This window comes from Wolffia australiana, chromosome 12 (genome assembly GCF_029677425.1).
Source record: "Wolffia australiana isolate 7733 chromosome 12, ASM2967742v1".
NCBI lineage: Eukaryota > Viridiplantae > Streptophyta > Magnoliopsida > Alismatales > Araceae > Wolffia > Wolffia australiana.
The window spans coordinates 15,479,785-15,500,944 of record NC_135846.1 but is presented as its reverse complement, the minus strand read 5'-3'; the positions used below and the strand labels follow the sequence as shown (position 1 = coordinate 15,500,944).

Genomic DNA, 21,160 nt, shown 5'->3' with positions numbered 1-21,160 from the left:
GCTCTCGCTGCCTACTTACCATATGTGGCTCCCGTCCAGTATGAACAATGTACACAACAGGCGCCTCCGGCCCTGAGGACTGTCGGCGTGCCATCGGGACCTCCTGCACTGCAAGACTATCATCTAGTCCATCATGTTCCGGCTCCCACGCCGACATTAGAACCCTTGGATCCATACAAACCATAGGACGTCCATCGACATTAGTCAGCCCGTCGTCACTACAACAATGATGATAAAGACCATAGACGGGAGGCCCATCGAGCTATGATTCAGAAGAGTGTCCAAATCAAAGTTCTCGTCTATGAGGGCACGCGAATCCAAAGGATTATATGGACCGGGAGTTTGATTTGGAGAGTTATTTCTAATGGTACGACATGAACGACGACCATTCCATATGCCGATGCCAAACAGGGAGGCTAGGCCAAGATATTTTGGAAAAATGAGAAGGATGCCGCGAGGCGACGAGGAGATCCACGAGTCACTTGGGAAGTCATGTCTAGAAAGCTTAAGGATAAGTATATCCCTAAGCCCTACATGACACGCCTCCTCCAAAAATGGATGGATCTCAAGCAGGGCAGGCACATGGTTGGTGACTACATAGTGTTGGATAATCTGAGAGCACTTTACAATGGTGGACGTACTGACCATAAAGCAGCTCTTTGAGGCATTGACGAGTTGGCCAAAATCCCGCTCGTATGTAGTGAGGACACTCATAAGTTCCTTAATGTATTTTTTAGATCTATTGAGGAAAAGGATGGTATCATTTGCAAATATAGAGTGCAAGAGGATTGAGCATTCCCTTTTCATAAAATATGGTTGGATGAGGCCACGGGCGATTGCTCGTGTGAGCAATCGGCTAAAGATCTCCTCATCAATATAAAAAGGGTGGGTGAGATGGGATCACCTTGCCGTAGACCTCTCATGGCCGTGAAAAAAATTGTGGAGTTTCCGTCCACCAAAAGAGAGAAATGATTCTCTCTAATGTAGACATCCACTAGAGAGATGAATGCATCGGTGAACCCAAAGCAACGTAACACATTGGTAAAGAAAATCCTCTCGACTCGATCAAAAGCCTTCTCCATATCCATTTTGATGATTAGATTTGAGCCCCGAATATGAGTGTGTAGTGACTGGGCTAACTCGTGAACGAGCATGATACTGTCTTGGATCTGTCTATCCTGGACAAAACTATACTGTTTAGGTGAGGTAAGTCGATCAAGGAAGGTCTTGAGTTAATTTGTAATGATCTTGGATGCAACTTTATAGCATACATTACAAAAACTAATAGGGCGAAAGTTTCTAAATGAAACTAGATAGTCCATTTTGGGGATTAGCACCAAGAAAGTGGATTTCCAACTTTGAGGTAAGATTTTGTTTGTAAAGATCTCCTTGATAGCAAGCACGAAGTCCATGCCTACGGTATCCCAACATGCAATGTAGAATTCTGTTGAAAATCCATCTGGTCCTGGAGCCTTGTTCCTACCCAAGGAAAATAATACCTCCCTGATCTCTGCTCACGTAGGAAGGGCTGTGAGTAATGCGTTTTCCTGGGTGGTCACCAAATGAGGGACGGAGGCGAGTAGGTCCTCACTCACGTCAATCAGTTGTGAGGCAAGGAGCAAGTTTTAATATTCAACACCAACCGTTGCTAGCTGGGCGAGTCCTGACTATACACCCCTAACATGTCGTATAATTAGGATAGACTCTGTGGCGAATCGAAGCGTGAAAGAAACATGTGTTTCTATCACCTTCTCGCAGCCATTGGATACACAATTTTTGTAGGTAGAAAATCTCCTGTCGTCGCATTGCATCCTCAAGCTTCTCACGTAGGCTAAGCTGTTGCTCCCCCCTTCGTTTGTCCAACCATCTTGTAGCTGTCTCTCAATAGCAACAAGCTCCATTTTGAGTGCTTCAACTAGTGCGTGCGCGTCTCCGAATACATGTCGATTCCACCATTTTAAGTGGAACTTAAGGTTCCACAGTCTATAATTAAAGTTCTCCATAGGCGATGCGAAGATCATTCCATTCCAATGGCTATGCACAAAACTATGAAAGTCTTTATGCTCCAACCATATAGCTTGGAATCAGAATGGGGGACGACGGACTCGAGTATTCGAGTCCAGGAGAATTAGATATGGAGAGTGGTCTGAGTAATGTCTCGGTAAGAGCTCAATCGTGATAGTGTAGTGCACTAGTGCAGTACCCTTAGTAAAGCAACGATCGAGTCACTCGTACATATGCGCGTTTGCTTGGCGCTCATTGCACCACATCCATCTCTCGCCTATAGTTGGGGGTACCACTAGTGAAACCTGATGAAGAAAGCCGTTGAATGCTTGCATGGATCTCGACGTGGGCGGCCGACCTCCTTGGCGTTCACTGACTGCTCGCACGCAGTTGAAGCCCCTCGCTATAAACCACGGGAGATCAACAAGACATGGATGAGTGTATATATGCTGGACAAGTTCCTTCCATAAGGCCTCTCTCTAGAGGTATATATGCGAGGCATAGACTACCGTGAGTGTATAAGGCGTCGAGGAGGACTGAAAGGCAATGTGACATACTGGGTCCCTGTGCCAAGGAACTCCAACGAATAGTCTCATGTCCAAAATAACCAGAGCTTATTCGAGGAGTGGCAATAGACGTGATCCATTCTGAGTTTCCTCATAATGGAGTGAGTGCTATCCGGTGAAGTCATCGGTTCAATGAGCCCAACTATTCAATGAGGGGGTATGTTTGGGGTGGGGGGTTGGGGGAGTGGACCAATAAGTGGGAGTGAGTGGGAAGATGGGTGGGGGCGGATGAGTGGGGGTGAGTGGGAAGGTGGGTGGGAGGGATGGCAAGGGATGGGCTGGCTGGGAGGCGTAAGCTGGCTAGGGAGATGGGCTGTAAGGGGTACGTGTGGTGGAGGGCATCGAGACTCATCGGGGAGAGAGTGGAGGGATGGAGTGGTTAACAGTAACAAGAGATGCGAGTAAAGGATGGGGGGACGGGTGCTGAGTAGGGGGTGGTATGGAGGGCTGGGAAGACCTAGGCCGTGTTGAACTAGGGGAAGGGGAAGTAGGGGCAACATGTGGGGCACTATGAGTGTCAATTCCATCGGATACCTCTAAACGAGCAAAGGCATTCGAGGTTAGTGTAGGGGACCGAACATCTTTCCTCTTGCCCGATAAGTGGCTAGTAGATGGGGCACCTGGTGTCCTAGGTTTGGGGGGCTTATCAATACCCTTCTTAACCCATTGTGCCGTTGTAGGAGTAGATCGAACCGAAATAGGTTTGACTGGCATGGGGCCCTGGGCTAGGGAGGGCAACCCACTCGATATACCCTACATCTAGGTGGTCGGCCGTGTAGTAGGCAACTGTCTCTGGTTAGGGCGGCGCCCTTGGGTAAAGGCTTTCGCCTGCACTATATAATCATTGTAGGGTAATGGGGGGAGGTAGTCCGTCTGGGGGAATGAAGTGGCCTCTATCACCTTTTAGCAACACGTGTGAATGGTGTGTCCAAAAAGTGTGCAGTGTGTACAAAACTGTGGGAGGTTCTCGTACACTATGGTTTGGTGAATCATCTCATCCCCGTTCTTAATCAGAACCATGCAATGGTTAGGGGCTAATAGGTCAATCTCTGCACAAACCCGCGTGTATCCTAGGTGGCTGAATAGATGTACGTCTTTGTCAAGACGTATAAATGTTTTGACATCACCGGCTAATCACTCCAAGGCAGTGGGCGTGAAGAGATGAGGTCATAGGCTCGGGAGGCCTACCCACACTGGGACAAAATGGGGAGCATTATCACGTGAGGTGTTTGACTGCTCTGTAGTCCATTAGTACGTATGCATGATAGAACTATTAATATTCCAGGTGGTACGGCTCCAAGCTTTTCTAAAATCGATTGCCAATTGGGAGAAAATATAGACATTCCAATGGTTACACGCCCAGATGACCACCGGTTCGAGAAAGTGCCTTGGTGCTAGATATATCCGAGTGATATCGTCTATAAGGGGATGCTTGATAGCAAATTTCCCTATCAGGGTGTAGGCGAATGGTGCAGCCATTCTCAAAACCTCCTCTTTGGTGAATGCAACAAGGCACACTCCCTCATATTTGGTATAACGTCGCATCGGGGTCATGTCATCAAAATGAGGGGGAAGTACAGACTTCGGGAGTGGTTGTGCATTAGTTGTCTGTGTAGGTCCAACAACCTTGGCTGCCCATGTCATCGGTGGTGTCGATTTGTCTATCTTTTCGTCCCTCCCTATTCCATCACATTTGGGTCCAGGCTGTATAGCCCGTTCGCTTTTAGTCTGACTTGGTCCACTCGTCTGTTCGACCGAATCAGTAGGGGTGACGCCTAAATTGATCTCAAGAGAAACATGTACGGCCGCGTAGTGCTAGATCGGGTCTGGCGGGATAAACTGTTCAGGATAAGCCAATTTGACTGTGTCATCCCCAGCCAGGGCGTCTGGGTTGACCCAGCCTGGGTTGGCCGGTTCGGTCACGTCGGGCCCGGCTGTTTTGGCCAGGTCAGTATGGTCGGGGTCGGCTGATTCAACCGGTTCGGGGTGCATCCAACACTGAGTCAGCCAAGTCATTTCGGCCCCTCTCCACTGAGTAAGCGGGTGGGGCTAGCTGAGCTGGGGGTTCATTCTATCCACACCGTTTGATCCGTGATCCAAAGATGCATCCAACGCATGGATGGCTTGGAAAAGTCAACAAGTGTGGGTGACGCTTTGGGCAGTGTGTTTGATAATGCATTTAATGCATTGTCGGCCGTTAAAATATCAAGATCGATGATGGGGACCATCTGCAGAAGATGACTCAGAGACAGCCCGCTCGTCGAGCACGGGTGGACGTTCAGAACCCGAGCTTCAGATACACGGCCTAGTCAACGGGACAACTGAAAAGGTTGACATCTATCCTTTACTTTATCGTTGTGTGGCCGCGTGTGTTTGGGCCATTGTTTGTGTTTGTTGGACCAAATGGGCGTCCATGTGGGCCGGTTTCCCATTCTCTCTCCTCACCCCTTATTTTTGTGCCTTTGCCTTTTCGTCTCCCCTATCCCTACGTAAGGGAAGGCTTGGGCGCCCAAGAGGGTAGAGTCATTTTGAGAAGTTTAGGTTGCTTGTGCAACAAGGAAGAAGAGAGGATCTCTTTTCTCCACCCCCCCTCTCTCCAATGTCCGTTTCTCCCCCTTGATCGCCCGTCTTCTAGCCGGGCGAGTTCCTTCTTCTCCCTTCTCGTCTTTTCCTCCATGGCCGCCTACCCATTGGAGTATTCGTCACCTCGACCTCCACCTCCCTTGACTTGAAGGCATTCCCTTCCCGAAGAACCGCCAAAGCCGCCGCGCCGCCGCCGTCCCACCGTCGCCGCCGCCGTCATCCAAGGCCCGTGATCTCCCGGTTGAGACCTCCTGGGAGATCCGCCGAGTCCGCGGATCTGGGTTGAGGGCAACCTCTCTCCAGATCCACAAGGATCTCGAATGCCGTCGCCCTGCTGCCGCCGGCCATCATATCGGCAGCCGCCGCCGCCGTGGCAAGAGGGAGAACGACCGCCTCTCCCTCCCCTCCAATCCGAGCAACCGGCGCCCCTTGTGCCCCTCTAGCCGCCGCCGCCAATAGCCGCCGCGGCCAGGACAACCCAACAGGCGCCCCCACCGGAAACGGGCAGGCGCGCCCGTTTGGCTATCTGACCGACCACCCGCCGGTCAAACTTCCGCGCGCGTACGCGTGCTCGCAAAATCTCTACGGGCCCCATCTGGTCGGCTCCCACCCCGGCGTCTCTACAATGCCAGGCGGGCCCCACCTAAGGCCCCTTCCACAAGGCAATCGCAGCTGGCCGAGAGAGAAGCCGACGGTTCCCCTCCCTCTCCTGCCGCCGATCCGCCGCTCGCAGCCAGCCGCCGGTCTACCGCCATCTGTGCCTGTCTGCAGCGCCCCTGCCTGGTTCTCCTACGATCGCTGTACCTCGTGTCTCGGTCCCCGCCAGCAGCCTTGTTTCCTTGCCTCCAGCACATCGTCGCGGAACACGATCTTTAATGACCGGCCCGCTTCCCTCGTCAATTGGGGAATCGTTGGGCTTGAGTTGTCTGGTCACCGCCGCCCGGACGTGTTGAGCTCGCCCCTGCCAGACGACGCATTGGGCTTCTCGATCGCCACTGCTACCTGGTGATCCGGATCTTGCCTCAGATCTGTTGCTACTTTGCAGGTGGGTCTTCCCTTCTGGACTACCCGTCGTCACTCGTCATCGCTGACCGGGCTTCAGCCTGCAGGTATGCTTGCAGCTGGCCCTTCGAGTTTTGTTGATTTCCTTCAGTACTACCCGAGTGCGTCTCCACCGCTGGGGCTAGGACTAGAGAGAGTATCGTAATTGGGGTGGGAAATTGGGTTCTCTTCGTGCGGACTTGGTAGAACGCTTGAAGGTGTTTGGCACGAGCGATCGTAACTGTGACCACGTCGCATCCGTTCGCCTCGAACCTCAGGGTATTGGGAAGCTTCGGCGTTCCCAGATCCTTCATTGCTGTAGCTATGGTGGCTATGATTTCCGTGGGTCATCTGTTTAGTACTCCTCTTGATTTTCCGCTGCATACTCATTCATCCATATTTGCATTTCCCTAGGTTGATCCAATTGATTCGGAACGGTCGTCGATCCCGACCCGTTGTTCCCCATCAATTCTGGTAGCAGCAAACGTGGCAAATCCAATGGTGGAGAGAGGAGCGATCAAGTGTTTCGATTTAATATCATCCCTCAGATCTGACGTCGCCAGATCAATGCTTTCGAGGCAAAAAGGGGCAGTTATTGAGCCGTCGGCATTTAATCCCAACGGCTCAAATTTTTGATCGTTAGAGCTTGGGTCCATGGGTCCATCAATCGGACAGTCGCGATTGTGCCACGTGGGCATCACAACGGTCCAGATGGGCCTGTTGACTGTTGCACTCCTGACAACATTTAATGTTGTCGGATGTGTCATGGGTGAATCTTTATTTTGTTTTTTATTTTTCTGTTTTTTTCCATTTTTAGTTTAATATGAGCCGTTGGATTCGTCCACGCTGGCGTATCCTATGGCCTGGATGAAACCCACGGCGGGTGGGGCCGAGTCGTAGTCTTCTAACGTGGGATACATGTCAGAAGAACAAGCCGTTGGCTTGACCACGTCACCCTTCGATCCTCGCTGGCCTACTGACGTGTGTGACACGTCAGGCGGCCAGTAGGGAGGCACTGCCCCTTAAGGGGCCCACATCGGATTACGCGGCTGCGGAAATATGCTCGGTAATATATCTTTTAAAACATAAAAATCTTTGTAAAAGTCAAAGGATGTGGCAAAAAAATAATACTAATAGACGTACCTCGCTGAGACGAACCAATAGAGCCCCAATTTGATATATTTTCGTTCAATAAATTGTGAGATATTTCCAATTAAAATTTTGAATGGAAAAGCACACCTTGAAGCTTCAATTCCCTCGATCTAAAGCTATAGTGCTTCATTTGAGACAATTTTGTAAAGGATTCCAATGGATTAAGGCCTTCTGGATCAAATGGAATAAAAATCAGCTCAATTAGAGGTATGTAGCAAAAGTTATGGTGAAATTGCTGAATTCGGAGGACAGAGAAGCTCTGACCATCACAATATTCAAATTTCATATAGACATAATTTTGTTTAGAGGAGTGCGCCCAAGAGGTTTAGAACAAAGGACCTGGTGGTTGGTGAGCAAGGCCCACTACCACCAAGCTATCCTATACTTGTTCTGTCACACTCGCTCTTACTCTTTCTATTTCTTAATTTTTTGATTTCTTCCTCTGACTCTATCACTCACTCCCACACTCTCGCTCTTATTCGGACTCTATCTGTTTATCAATTTCTTCCTCTGACTCTATCACTCACTCCCACACTCTCGCTCTTATTCGGACTCTATCTGTTTATCAATTTCTTCCTTTGACTTTATCTATCTCTTAATTTCTTTGATATTCTAATGTATCAACTATCCTGACACTCTATTCGTTTTGCCAAACTGAAAATTTGTAGGATGTAAATTGGTACGCCTTCACATGGACTAAATCTTGTAGAAATGTCTACAGAAGATGAATTACATGACAATAGCGCAAACAACAAAGATAAAATAACTTTCCTTAACGCATGCGATGCGTAAAGGCACTATACCAATTTGGGCAAAATGAAATTCAAATGAAACTTGTGTGGTGCCATTGTAGACCATAAAAAATATCAAAGTAGAACTCCATAATGGAGACATCAGAAAAGGTTCCACCATAAAACATTTGTTACCTTGAAGGCAAAGGTAAGTCTAGTTCCGGAAGAGAGGTCAATAACAGGCTTGTTTGACACATCAGATAGTACGAAAAAATATTATAATGGTGTACAACAGAGAAGACCAAAGAAGAACTAGTGCACTTCATATGTCTTTCCATTTCCTTGTGCGCTATTGTTAGGAATAACTAATTCATGAGACTTCTGTGTTACATTGTAGAAGAAGATATATCAGTCCCATCGTTGAGGGCTATCAAGGCAAAAGCACATTCACTCTGCGAAGATATGGAGAAGAGCATCCAAAGAAAATTGGCCGACATTGTCCGAGTATCATTTAATCTTGACGCATGGACATTGGAAAACGACATTCTACTCTTAGGGGCGACTGTGAATTGGTTAGACTCATAGTGGAAACTATGTGAGCATATACTAGTCATACACTAGTTGAAAGGCCCCCCCATCGAGGAAAATATGAGTGCATGGATTCTTCAAATTTTGGAGGAGTTTGAATTGAAGTTAAAGGTAAGTGTGACTTCGTTATGAATGACATCACTGAATTTATCTCGGTTCTTCTAATCAACATGACTCAATCTTATGCAGGTGTGTGTAGTGACCATAAACAATGCATTAAATAGCAGAAATATGATAAGTATTCTAGACGAAGAATTGAAGTCAGTAAACCCTCAGTTTAGTGCAATAAGACACATGCTCTGCACTCCGCACATCATCGGCCATGTAGTCCAGGCTGGGTTGAGCTCCCTACGTGTGACGGAAGGGCCATCAGAGCCACTCATTATAGATGATAACATCAAATTCGATCAATAAAATAATACTTTTATGCTTCTTTTTTGCCACATTTTTTAGATTTGCACTAGCATTATTCACAACTTAAGGATAAAATGAAATTTTTATGATTTATTTTCCTAAGCAATATTTTTATATATTTTTTTGATTTTTTAGACTAACCCAACTTGACTCCTTAGAGTTAAGTGGATTTCTTACATCTTTTTGGAGTATTATTTGAAAAATAGGACTTAGGTAAATACAATGGTGAATTTGAGATACAAATGGGGGGAAAGAATAAACTTAAGCCATCTAATGGATAATAAGAGGAGGCCAAATACACAAGAAGCCCATTCTAGAATCCCATTTAAACCTCCTTAAAGATTTGGTCAACTAAAGACCCTAATTGTAGAACTAACCCACAATTGAAAGATCTATTTTAAAATCTGATAAGCAGGGCACATGGACCTAGGATGAAAATCAAGAAATCCAAGCCTTCCATGCCCTTGCAATTAAATCCAATATCTGGGAGAGTTAGAACACTTCTATTTTCTCTATTCTTCCCTCTCATTGTATCTCATCTTGGATTTCTACTCACAACTTGTTGTTGGAGGCCTAGTGCATCATTTTTCTTTGATCCATTCTTGTTCCACAAGAGTTTGGGAGAGCGAGTTCAAGGGTGTTCAAGATTCTGGAGAATGGGCACCACTTGACCCTAGGGGGAAGTAACAACAAGCTTTGTGTGATCTCTTGAATGTTCGATTTTAATTTCTCATCTTTTTCTCTATAATTCCAATGGATAGTCGAGACTTCAAGCTTTCTAACGCATAAAATGTCACTGAAAAATTCCTCATGCAGCAAAAATTACAGCGTTTTCAGTCTACTACCCGTCTAGCGGAGTGCCACTGTCCAGAGATTGAGGCCAAATGTTTTCTTTGACGTTGAATCTTATTTATTCCCCTAATAATTTAATCATAATTCCTAAAAAAATCACATTTAATTATTAGAACTTATCTAAAATAAAATAAGTATGTATTTTATTTATTTAAAATAGTTTTGACTAGTTTTCATTTAGTTCATTCATTTTTCTATTTAGAAAATACTGAAAAATCAAGAAAAATAAAATAATTATTTTAAAATATCTTTGAAATGAAATTTACTCCCAAATTAACTGCTCTTTGTGGATTCAACCCTTACCCTGTTCTAAGGAACATTTTATAAATATTGTTGCATAAATCAGAACTTCAAAATGACTTATTTAACGCAAATTCTGGTTTATCAATAGACGCTGACAATATCCTTGGGGTCAATGATAGATAACAACACGACGCGTTTGATGACTTCGATACATCTACATTAGGTGATGTCATACTTCGGCTCAAGGAGATAGTCATTGTAAACATGGTTCAACTCAACATGAAGAGCCCTATGTAGTGTTATGCAAATAGTTTGGGCTACTTGACTAGAGAAGAGTTCCCTTGGACTGCCCAAAAAGGTGGAATTATATGTACGCCATGCTCATAGCTGGTGTCGAGAAGAGGGATGTTCTAGATATCATTGTGTAGAATGAGTTAAAAAAACAGTGCTAGTTGATGAGGAATAGGAAATGATTAAGGATTTTGCAAGTATATTGCAATCCCTCGAAGATGGCCACCGCCCTCCCATTCCAATCAAAGGTGCCAACTACAAATGAAGCCATTGTTTTCATAAAAGCAATAACAAATATTTGGATAATGTTGTGCGTGGTATCAAAGATGCAAGGATGTTTTGAGTTAACAACGTTATATCGACATGACAAGGTACATTTGTTTACAATACTTGTGAGGCAATGAAGACTAAGATGACTAAATATGCATGGATCGTCAGTCGGATCCAGGCCTTCACCGTTGCTGCACTCATTGATCGTCCATGAAGCTATGGTTAGTAGACTGCACCATCAGGATGAAGTAATATTATATGTGAAGGTTTTATTACATACATGCGAAGTCACCAATGGGAGCTTACTTCGTACAGTTTCTTCTGGATGTTTTCATTTCGCATGGACATCTACAACTTTTTTTAGTGAAGCACTAGACGAGTTATTACTAGACAACAAGCAAACACCAACCATTGATCCATGGCATGGGCTAGATGTATACACTATCTCACCTCCTCTTAAGAAATATAACCATTGCACTGGTGGAAGGTAACATGTGAACATTCATATCTAGGGTAAGCAATGGTTGCAAAGGAATTCCTATTGGTCTCGGGAATAACTGTGTCCTTAGAAAGATTCTTCTTGTCGGTCTTGTCGTCATCAACCATAAGCAATCCAGGTTGACATCGAGTTTCTAATGATGCTCAACTGTTGGTAGCCAGCGAAAGATGACGTCAACAATGATACCAAGCAAACAAACAGAGATAGTGACGAAGACCTGAGTGCTGATTAGGTTCGTTTTTTTTCTTCAAACTGCTGAACCATTTAGACATTGGTTTATGTATTGATACTAGTTGTGGCATTCCATATTTCATTATGCGTCTACTATATGTTAAAATATTAATTAATGGCAATTAGTAAAATTATGAGGCTATTAGTCACTACTCATGTAATATGTTTGAGAAACCTGCTGTATAAGGACTGCCTAAATTAGAAAAGACTTTATAAAAAGTTTTCACACCTAGGAATATATATTTATGTATAAATATCAGAAAATATTTGTATGAATATTTTTAATTATACGAAAAATAATTTCGATGTTAATTTCATACTTATAAATAATTCATTCAAAATGAATTATTTATAAACTATTATTATTGCGTCAGAAAATTACTATTAATTTTATACTTATAAAATATTTATTCACAATGAATGCCGACTAGATATCTAAGGATGATAAACTCTTATTATTACTACGTAGAAATATACTAATTTCATACTTATAAATAACTTATTCAAAATGAATGTTGGCTATATAACTAATGATGGAAAATATTTTCTAGCGCAAAATATTATAATGTACAAATGTGTAATCATATGTACAAATTTGTGCGATATGCGTTGCAAATTCCCGCATACATTCCCATTGAAGATTGCACAAGGGGAGGGTTTGTGCGATCAAACACTCGCTTAAGTGGTGTGAATGTTCACACCGCACCACATGACCTACTCTAATCTATGCAGGCTTACTAGTTTCACCTGGTAGCTTTCACAATCTTTGATGATGCTTCCCATCAATCACTTTAGACATAATTGTGATGCCTTCATCAATTCTTGGTTTATACTAGTTAGTGATTAACTAGCTTTCACTCCATTCCACAAGATGTGGGGTGCACCTTTAAATCTACTCAATCTAAGAAAATGTCTGAGCCATGTGAAAGCTTGCTTATGCCAAAAATGTGATCTCCTTCAGTTGTTCCTGGTTTAACCTCTTTCACAAAAATCTCATTTGACATTAAACTAGCATTATCTCCCTCGTTCCAATTTGCTTAACAAATTAAACGAGACACCTTCAGCCATTCTTAATTAAAACAAACTCAGAAGAGGCTAACTCACAAACAAACTAGCTTTCTTCCATATTTTGTGTCTGGCTCGGAGAAATTAATGAGGATGGCGATCCTGCGCACATTATTGAACAGTGAGGGCAGCGGAAACTTTACAGAATATTAAAAAAGGATGAAACCAAATAATTCTTGGAAATAGCGCATGGCCGATGGGCGGTCGATAATATCTCCTTTTCAGTCCATCTTGACGTTGGAGTAGAGAAGGGTATCCCTCGTGAAGGGCATGTAAAGCAAGAAGTATATCTGCAAGCACAAAAAAGATTTTTTTACCATGTGACGAACTAACTTATCCATAGAGATATTGATCGACATGGGGACATAGATAGAACGATATACAATTAGAGAAGATATAGCCAGAGAGATAAGGATAGGAATAAAGATGAGAAAGAGGTGTAAAGATAGAACCGGATATAGCGATGGAGACAAAAAAAGAGAGAAATATAGAGTCAGATAGAGATAGAGATAGCACCAGGGATAGAGTAGGGATAGGGATAGAGAAAAATTTATAGAAATAAAGGTAAAGATATAGATAGAAATACAAAGCCAGAGAGAGATAATCATGGGCCGAACAATAGAGAGTGGAATGGTGGTAGATTGATTGAGATAAAGAGAGAAGATAAATTCAGATAAAAAAATAAATATATGGAGCTAGGGATTAAGATAGGAATAGGGATACAGATGATAGACATATTTTAAAAAATAGAGACAGGACGAAAATTGAAGGAAAGACAGAAATAGATAGATATATATATTTTTTTGAATTAAAGAAATAGATAGATATTAGAGTAAAATAGAGAGAGAAATGGGGATAGAGACAAAGGAACAGAGAAATGATTACCCCAATTAGGACAGAGAGGAGGAGGAGGATGCCAGTGACCCATGCAAGTGTCGTCCTGACGAGCATCACTTCTGGAACTGAAGCGTTACCGGATCGCACCTCCGCCATCAAACGAGAATATCGAGGTGGCATTTGGAGCTGCTTCACAGGAAGCATGGGGCCCACAGCAACAGCCTCAGTCTCACTGCTCATCAACAAAATCCCCACTACCTCACCTGCCAGACCCATACACACAATTATAAAAAATTCTAAACATTCAGACATTTAATTTAAAAATAGAGCCAAATTAATATTAAAAAAACGATGGCATTACCGTGGTAGGTTGTCTGCAGTGAACCAAATAATCTGGTCAACACTACATGAAAGAGCTCCAGACCTTGTTGGGCAATTTCAACAGAACCGGACTCGCGAAGAGCCTAACACACGATCGGAAAAGTTTGATCAGATCATGATAGAACATAGCGTAAGACATAAATCCAATTATAAGCGTCTCACTTCTAATTTCAAACTTTAATTTATTTAATAAAAAATAGACAACTGCTCGCTTTTGTTTCAAATTAAACGGAAAAAATCTATAAAATCGAAATAATAAGTTAAAACAACTGACAAGTATTTTTTTTCGAAGAAAAACAACTAAGTATTATCACCTTGATTCCCTTAAAAGTTCCCGCCAAAAATGCCACAGGACTCTGTTTGCTAGCTTCTAAATCGTCTCGCATCTCCCTGGCTGCAGTGAAACCCCTGACGAGAGAGACAATACCTGAAGCAAAAGCTTCATCTGATTTCTGCGACAAAATAAATCGACATTAAACGAATGGAAAATGATAAAGTATAGATCATAATGTGAAAGTGACTTTTTTCGGACCATAAATTGATCAGCCAGCCACAGAAGAAAAAACATAAAAAAACGGTTGTAAGAAACGTTATATATGGAATTTCAAGAGAACAGACCTTTGAAAGATGAAGCTTCAAACTTGTGCCACTGGGCAGAGGAAACTCCAGCACTCCGTTCTGTGATTCCATCCCCCCAACATATGATCCACCAAGCCATTTTGCCTGCATAATGCTATATCAATATCAATGATGAATTGGAGGGGAAAAATGCTTTGCCCTAAAAGTTCCTTCAAGGGAAAGGCACTCACAAGATTGGTAAATTCTCTGTCGGCGCTGACTGAATCAAATTCAAAGGATTCATCAATCGGAATCTGATGCACTTCATCATCACCTGTTTAAAGCGAAATTTAAAACGTGTCAGTTATTCAATAAAAATATAATACGAGAGCTATTCTATACAAATAGGTGTACCGAGAAGTTCGACGGGGGCGCTTCCTGAATCGCCAATCTTGCTTATCAAAGTTTTTTCGCGTGGTAGTATTGAGTTCAAGTCAGACAATAAATCTGTTGATCAACAAGAAATTAAAGAAAAAATGATCAATAAGATAATAAAAGAAAGATGCATGATTAAAATTTGACGACCTCCGACTCCCAGGACTTCTAGCATAACTACAGCTCGTGGCTTAATGAACGGATTTGGCTGAAGGAACTTGTTTAACTGCAAGAAAAAATAACATATGTTTATTAGGTAATAAACAGACGTGAATTAGAACGAGACGTACAAAGAAATGAAAAATCATAAGACCTTGGTCGGAGATTTGGCTGTAAACGAAGCGGAGGGAGCAATGCCGAGCAATACAGATACTGAGGCGGCAACTTCCAAAAGAGAAATTGAATCGACCTGAGAGAAATAAATAATTGAATTTTGCTGAGAAAACATACGTGAATAGCCCGGAAAAGCATAGGACAGAAGATTTGTAAGGCGTTCTGCGAATGCATTGCTTCTCAAATAGCTGATTGTAGCAGAACAGATGGCTATCTCGACACGCAAAACAGGGAGAAGAATGAATGGAGAAATTTAACTCTGATTTTGATGGATAAGACTCTAATACCATTAAAATCCAAAGTTTTCTCGCCTCCTATCTTACTTTTTTTCACTTAATTCATATTATTTAAAAAATACGGGAGTAGCTAAAGTCTCACGCGCCACAGAAAATGAAGTGCTCTTATTCATTGGGGATTTCATCCATCAAAAAAGAATATGGCTCATACTTAAGTCTATAGGGGAGGGTTTGGAGGTCAGAGGATTTGTCAGCCTTTTCCTTCTAGAAATCTCCATAGATTTTTTCTTTTTGCCATTAGGGAACGGTCCGGAAATGGTTCCCAAAACGATTACTTACAATGAATAAAGGGATGATTCAGCCCGTTCGAAACCCAATATTAGGCGATTTTATTAGGAACATTTATTTAGAGGTAATAAAAAATCCTGATCATCCACAAGCAGAGAACCCTAGGCGGCTTCCTTCGGAAAATAAAAGCAACATCAGAAATAAATCTACAGAAGCTAAAAATTACCTCGTCACCGATCTCCGAGCTAGATCGTATAAACTTGTTCTCAGAACCATCGAGAAAGAGGACAGAATTTCCGCTTCCCCCCTATTTGGACGATAAAAATCACCCGGTAAACAGGATTCCCAACAGTCATAAAGAATAGGGTTATTATCTTCGATCAACCAGAAATTGAAATATGAGGCAAGCAGAGGATCAAACCCTGGCGTGGAGAAGGCAAAGCCCGGATACAACGATCACCAAGTGGAAAGCGCGAACTCTGGGATCCATGGCAGACGAGCTCGGAGAATCCTCAGCTCTCTCCACTCGCGGATCTAACCCTCAGGCTGGCAGGAAAGATACGACGCAAGCCACCAAGTAGGGACGGACGGCCTACGTGGTCTCATCCAGACCTTCCGATTCAGATCGGACCGTAGTAAACGGTTCGGATACCGACGGCCTATGTGGACGGTTAAAAGAACCGTCCTTGTCGCATTCCCGAACAAAAACTTCTGAATAACCCATCTCTGAGGATCCGATCCAGATCCGCTTTGTATAACAGCCGAGTGAAACGGAAGATGCGTCCGAACGGCGGCCGGTCACGGCACTGAACGGGATGAAACGGGAGATACGAAGGCTTTCGTTCCGTTCCCGTTCTGAGGTCAGGATGGACGGAGCGGATGATGAACCGTTATCCGTCCAAATGAGCAGGGATGATTCCACCAGAAACACCAGTAAAAACTATGAGGTCGGGCTCGGCTGAATTTCTTTAATTTAAACTCACAAAACCAAAAAAGCTCTAAATTAAAATTTGCATGAAAGTCTCATGCGGAAAACCAGTTTAAATTACTGTCTTTTGTCATCATGCTGCAGAACATGGATAAAGTAGCACCTGGCATGCGGGGCCAGGAGAACTCGGTCTGCTATTTCGCGAGTTATCCTATACTTGCGCAAAAATAAGAGGTTAGAAACGGCGCATACCGCGTAGATTCGATGGAGACTTGAGATACATGAAATTTCAATGCCATTCGAGACCGCCGAGAGTGGCGGAGCCAACCCCCTCCCACACTTCCTTGAAACCTACTTCTTCACCGTTTACTCCTTCCCGATCGCTGTCCCAAAGTCCGCTACCGCTGGCATCTGAAATGAACAGATGTAATTTAAGAACACGAGATATGTTTCTTAGAGCAAATTCAAACGGCGATTCTCTGACTCACAGTGATCAAACTGAGGTTTAATTCGTGTGTCCTTGGCGTTGAATTTGAGTTTCGTTCCGGGTTTTGGATCGTCGGCTAGGACAAGCAGCAGCTTCGCCGGAGTCGGCTCCTCTTCATCACCTTCAGGGGATGAAAGAACATGTAAATATTAATTTCTCGATATATAAATAAACTCAAATGATCTGATCCATTCAATAAATCAAATCTAAATTCTGCAAGGTAATGTCAAAATTCTAATTCATGATGCATTATAATAACCAGATCACGTGGATGTTTATCTCTTCTTCCAGTGGCAACTTAAGTATCTTCTTTCAAAAGATTAATATTTTTTTTAACTTCTCCAATGATCAGATACCGAAGGGAAATAATGACTGGATGAATTGGGGGAATTCGGATCGATGGATCTTGGTACCGGCAGAAGTCACGAGTTGGTAATTCCTTTTCCTCGAACGCGGTTCGGGTTCCTCGGTGACGTCAAATTCGTCATTGTTGCTCGTTATCGATCTTTTTTCTGCTTCTGCTCTCGAGATGAACTGGAGAATCGCAGAGCCGTCGAGTGGAGCACTTTCGCCTTTTTCGCCCTCTGTTGCAGCGGATAAACGGCCTGGAGATCGATAGGAGGAGAAGGTACATCGCTTTTCCTGCAAGATACAAGAAAAAGCAAATTCTTCATCGATTTCGTTCATCTGATCAGGGAACAACAACGTCGGTTTACGCCGTGCGACACAAAAGTTTGTAGCGGTAGCCTGATTAAGTGGACGGACTTGAACCGATCGGTTAGTAGAATTCGACTTGTTCTTTCCCAGCTTCCGATCTAAGAACTCCGAGAGAGAAACGCGCTTCTTCGAAGTTCTCGATCCTTCTCCCGATGGACTGCACAAACAAGAAATATTTAAGCTGATAAATCCTTTGAAAAATCTAAGAGGATCCCAATCTGTAATTCGTCTTCCAACAACACAGATCATTCTGAAGAGCAACCTGACTCTCATACGGAGGTTCTTATCTTAAAGATAACTAATCATTTTGTAAATCTTGAAGAGATAAGAAATACTTTAAGCAGATGAATCCTTTGATAAATCTAAGAGGAACTCAATCCGTAATTCGTCTTCCAACGAGACAGATCATTGTGATGAAAAACCTGCCTCTCAAATGAAGTTCCGTATCCAAAAGATAATAATAAATCCTCTGTTAAATCTTGAACGAACGCTTCAAGCTGATGAATCCATCGAGAAATTTTTAAAGGAATTCAATCAACAATTCTTCTTCCGACGAGATAAATCCATGCGATGAACAATCTACCTGCTCGTGCGGATCGGAAAGAGAGGAGGAAGAGTCCTCTGGCCAAACTGCCTCCCAGAAGAACCGTCCGATTTCATCTCTCCTTCAACTACAATACGATTCCGATTGCCGGCAAAAGCTTCTCCGCGGCGGCGCCGCCAGTTCTCCGGGATTTCTGGCGGGAAGTCTGATTCAAATTTCGAACTGCTCCGATTTAAATACTGCTCCGATTTTATTGGGCTTAATAGGCCTATAAAATCGGTCCCGTCCCGTCCCGTCCCGTCCCGTCAGTTCACCTTCCGTAATTCGAGCGGTTAATTCGGGCAAGTATCTTCGCGAATAAGAAAATTCGAGCTATAAATACGCTCAACGCCGTTCCTTCGAGACAGCATCGCTAGAAATCGATCGACGACGATGAGCGAAGAAGGGATCTGCGGTTTGCCGGAGGGATGCATCTCTCAGATCATCAGCTTCACCTCGCCTCGTGATTCTTGCCGGTTGGCCGCGGTGTCTACCGTCTTCAAGTCGGCCGCAGAATCTGACGCCCTTTGGGAACGATTCCTGCCGTCCGATGCTCAGGAGTGGATCTCCCGGGCGGATGGTCGCATCGAGTACCCTTCCATCAAGGATCTTTACTTTGGTCTCTGCAACTCCGTTCTGATCGACGGCGGCCGCAAGGTTCAATACCATAACTCGATATTTCACTATTTCATTTCAGTTTTGCCGCGAAATTCATCTGTAGAACGCTTTTTAAAATGTCTTTTTTCGTTTGTAGAATTTTTTGTTTTCGGTTTAGCAATTGAAATTCGTTTTTCTAAATTAACCGGTTGCTGAAGTGTTGCTAATTTCCCCGTGTCATGTACTTCTTGCGTATCAGAGCTTTGCAATAGAGAGATCAAGCGGGAAAAAGATTTTCTTGCTATCTGCAAAAGAGCTGAGAATTATCTGGAGTGATTCTCCTAATTACTGGCAATGGGTTTCAACCTCTGGATCAAGGTATGTGGAGCATCTTAATTAACGGTTTGACATGGTCTCGTACCAAAAACATCAACCAACCTTTTGAATTTGTGTTTTGAGCAAGATAGCCGCAATTCCTTCTTGTGGTTTTCCTCATTGTATTAGTTCGGCGTTTAATCTCTTAATTCTTATTACGTAGTTGCATAGTTCTATTCTATTGCATCTGACATTATAAAAATCAAAGAGGAAAAAACTTGACCAGACAGGAAACCTAGTATACCGTGTTTCCAAAACCTAGTTCAACTTTATGAGTTGCGAAAATTGTTTGACATAAAGAGAAAACATGATTAAAATTAATGATACTTATCTCAATTAAACAGAGTATACTAGGTTTCCTGTCTGGCCAAGCTTTTTCCTTCTTGTTTTTTATACTGTCATATGCAATAGAATAGAATTATGCAACTACGTAATAAGAATTAAGAGATTAAAAGCTGAGCTAATCCAATGAGGAAAACCACAAGAAGGAATTTCGGCAATCTTGCTCAAAACATGAAGAAATTTTGACATAGAGAGAAAAAATGAATAAAATTAATCAAACTTATATAATTAAACAGAGGAGTAAGGATTATGGTGGATGTGCAGGTTCTCAAGTGTCGCACTTCTGAGGAGTGTTTGCTGGCTAGAGATCCGGGGGCGGATAAATTGCCAGATGCTCTCTGAGAAGATGAATTACGTCGTTCTTCTCGTCTTCAAGATCGCCAGGAATTCTAATGGTCTGGATTTTCCCCAGCAGGCATCGATCAAGATCGGGGTCGTTAATTCCGAAAGAACAGTGTGCCTTCACCCGAGAAATTCTCCTCTGGACAATGATCAATTACCCCGCGAGAGAGCTGATGGGTGGATGGAAATCGAGATGGGTACGTTCTTCTGTGATGATGCTAGGCAAGGGGAGGTTGAATTTTCTTTGACAGAGACTGTAGGAGGGCATTGGAAGTATGGGCTGCTCGTCGAGGGGATCGAACTGAGGCCTGCACTTTGATTCTGAGATTTTCCTGATGGTCAGTTCCTTCAAATTTTGGGCCCTTTTTCTTTGTGCGGAGTTCATATTTAAAGTAAAATTCCTCTTGAAGCAAATGTATCTACTAGTTGTGTTCATACCATGATATTTAATTTGAACTTTTTGATATAGTTTTCTGCAGAATATGTAAGCCAGATGTCGTTCTCTTACAAAGAGAGCCAGCTTGTGAATATTAGGTTATGTTGTCGTTTATTGCGTTTTCTAAAGTGGGCCAGTGATTAAATTTGAGAAGGAAGCCTTCATGCTTCTACAAACATCATTTGTTTTTTCAGTTCTGTTTACTCCAATTTTCTTGATGATGTTATTTGTCTGTGGTTACGTAGGAACTGTAGTCATATGACTGTGTATCCATTGGTTTTAGAGTTGGCATTTGAACATCGAATAATTGAATTTGTTATTATTTTTCATTTTAAAGTTATATACTCAAAATTTTGATTTAGGGATTTGGGATGTTTAAGTCATATACTTAATACTGACGCATATATTTGAGATCAACTACATTATAGAAGAACCACAATGTTGGAGCAGCGACGAAAATTTCTAAACTCTCTGAACTGGTGTAAAGCGAAGTATTTGTTTCTATATGATGCATTTTTTTCACGATGAATTGAAGAGTGATAAATGTTAATTCGGGATAAATAGAACATATTAAATTCGGGATGAATTTAAGAGTGATAAATGTTAACATTGTTCCTCCAATGTAAATTCGGGATCGGAGTGATAAATTTCATAAAAAGTGCGAATAAATAGAACATGTTTTAGTTTTCCATCAATTTAGGATCAGAAAATTCTTCCCGTTGATACCCTTAGTGCTTAATGATGAAGCCCGGTAT

General features: G+C 42.9%; 3 protein-coding genes across 3 annotated transcripts; 1 reads left to right on the top strand and 2 right to left on the bottom strand.

The window, feature by feature from the left end:
- Positions 1-12,561: 12,561 nt before the first annotated feature.
- PMP (putative type 1 membrane protein) lies at positions 12,562-16,174 on the bottom strand. The gene is made up of 11 exons (XM_078584189.1): positions 16,020-16,174; positions 15,825-15,905; positions 15,055-15,150; positions 14,892-14,967; positions 14,721-14,813; positions 14,558-14,640; positions 14,367-14,471; positions 14,063-14,200; positions 13,729-13,831; positions 13,416-13,630; positions 12,562-12,820 (listed from the first exon to the last, which is right to left on the bottom strand). The coding sequence occupies exons 1-11, from the start codon at positions 16,086-16,088 to the stop codon at positions 12,752-12,754; spliced, it is 1,128 nt and encodes a 375-aa protein (XP_078440315.1). The 5' UTR covers positions 16,089-16,174; the 3' UTR covers positions 12,562-12,751.
- Positions 16,175-16,309: 135 nt separating this feature from the next.
- Positions 16,310-18,568, bottom strand: LOC144710425 (RNA-binding protein). Its single transcript, XM_078584190.1, has 5 exons — positions 18,314-18,568; positions 17,779-17,887; positions 17,427-17,655; positions 17,015-17,134; positions 16,310-16,937 (listed from the first exon to the last, which is right to left on the bottom strand). The coding sequence occupies exons 1-5, from the start codon at positions 18,388-18,390 to the stop codon at positions 16,816-16,818; spliced, it is 657 nt and encodes a 218-aa protein (XP_078440316.1). The 5' UTR covers positions 18,391-18,568; the 3' UTR covers positions 16,310-16,815.
- A 101-nt stretch (positions 18,569-18,669) lies between these two features.
- LOC144710476 (F-box protein PP2-B1-like) lies at positions 18,670-20,519 on the top strand. The gene is made up of 3 exons (XM_078584267.1): positions 18,670-18,970; positions 19,170-19,288; positions 19,892-20,519. Exons 1-3 carry the CDS (start codon positions 18,707-18,709, stop codon positions 20,286-20,288), a joined length of 780 nt encoding a protein of 259 aa, XP_078440393.1. The 5' UTR covers positions 18,670-18,706; the 3' UTR covers positions 20,289-20,519.
- The last annotated feature ends 641 nt before the right edge of the window (positions 20,520-21,160 follow it).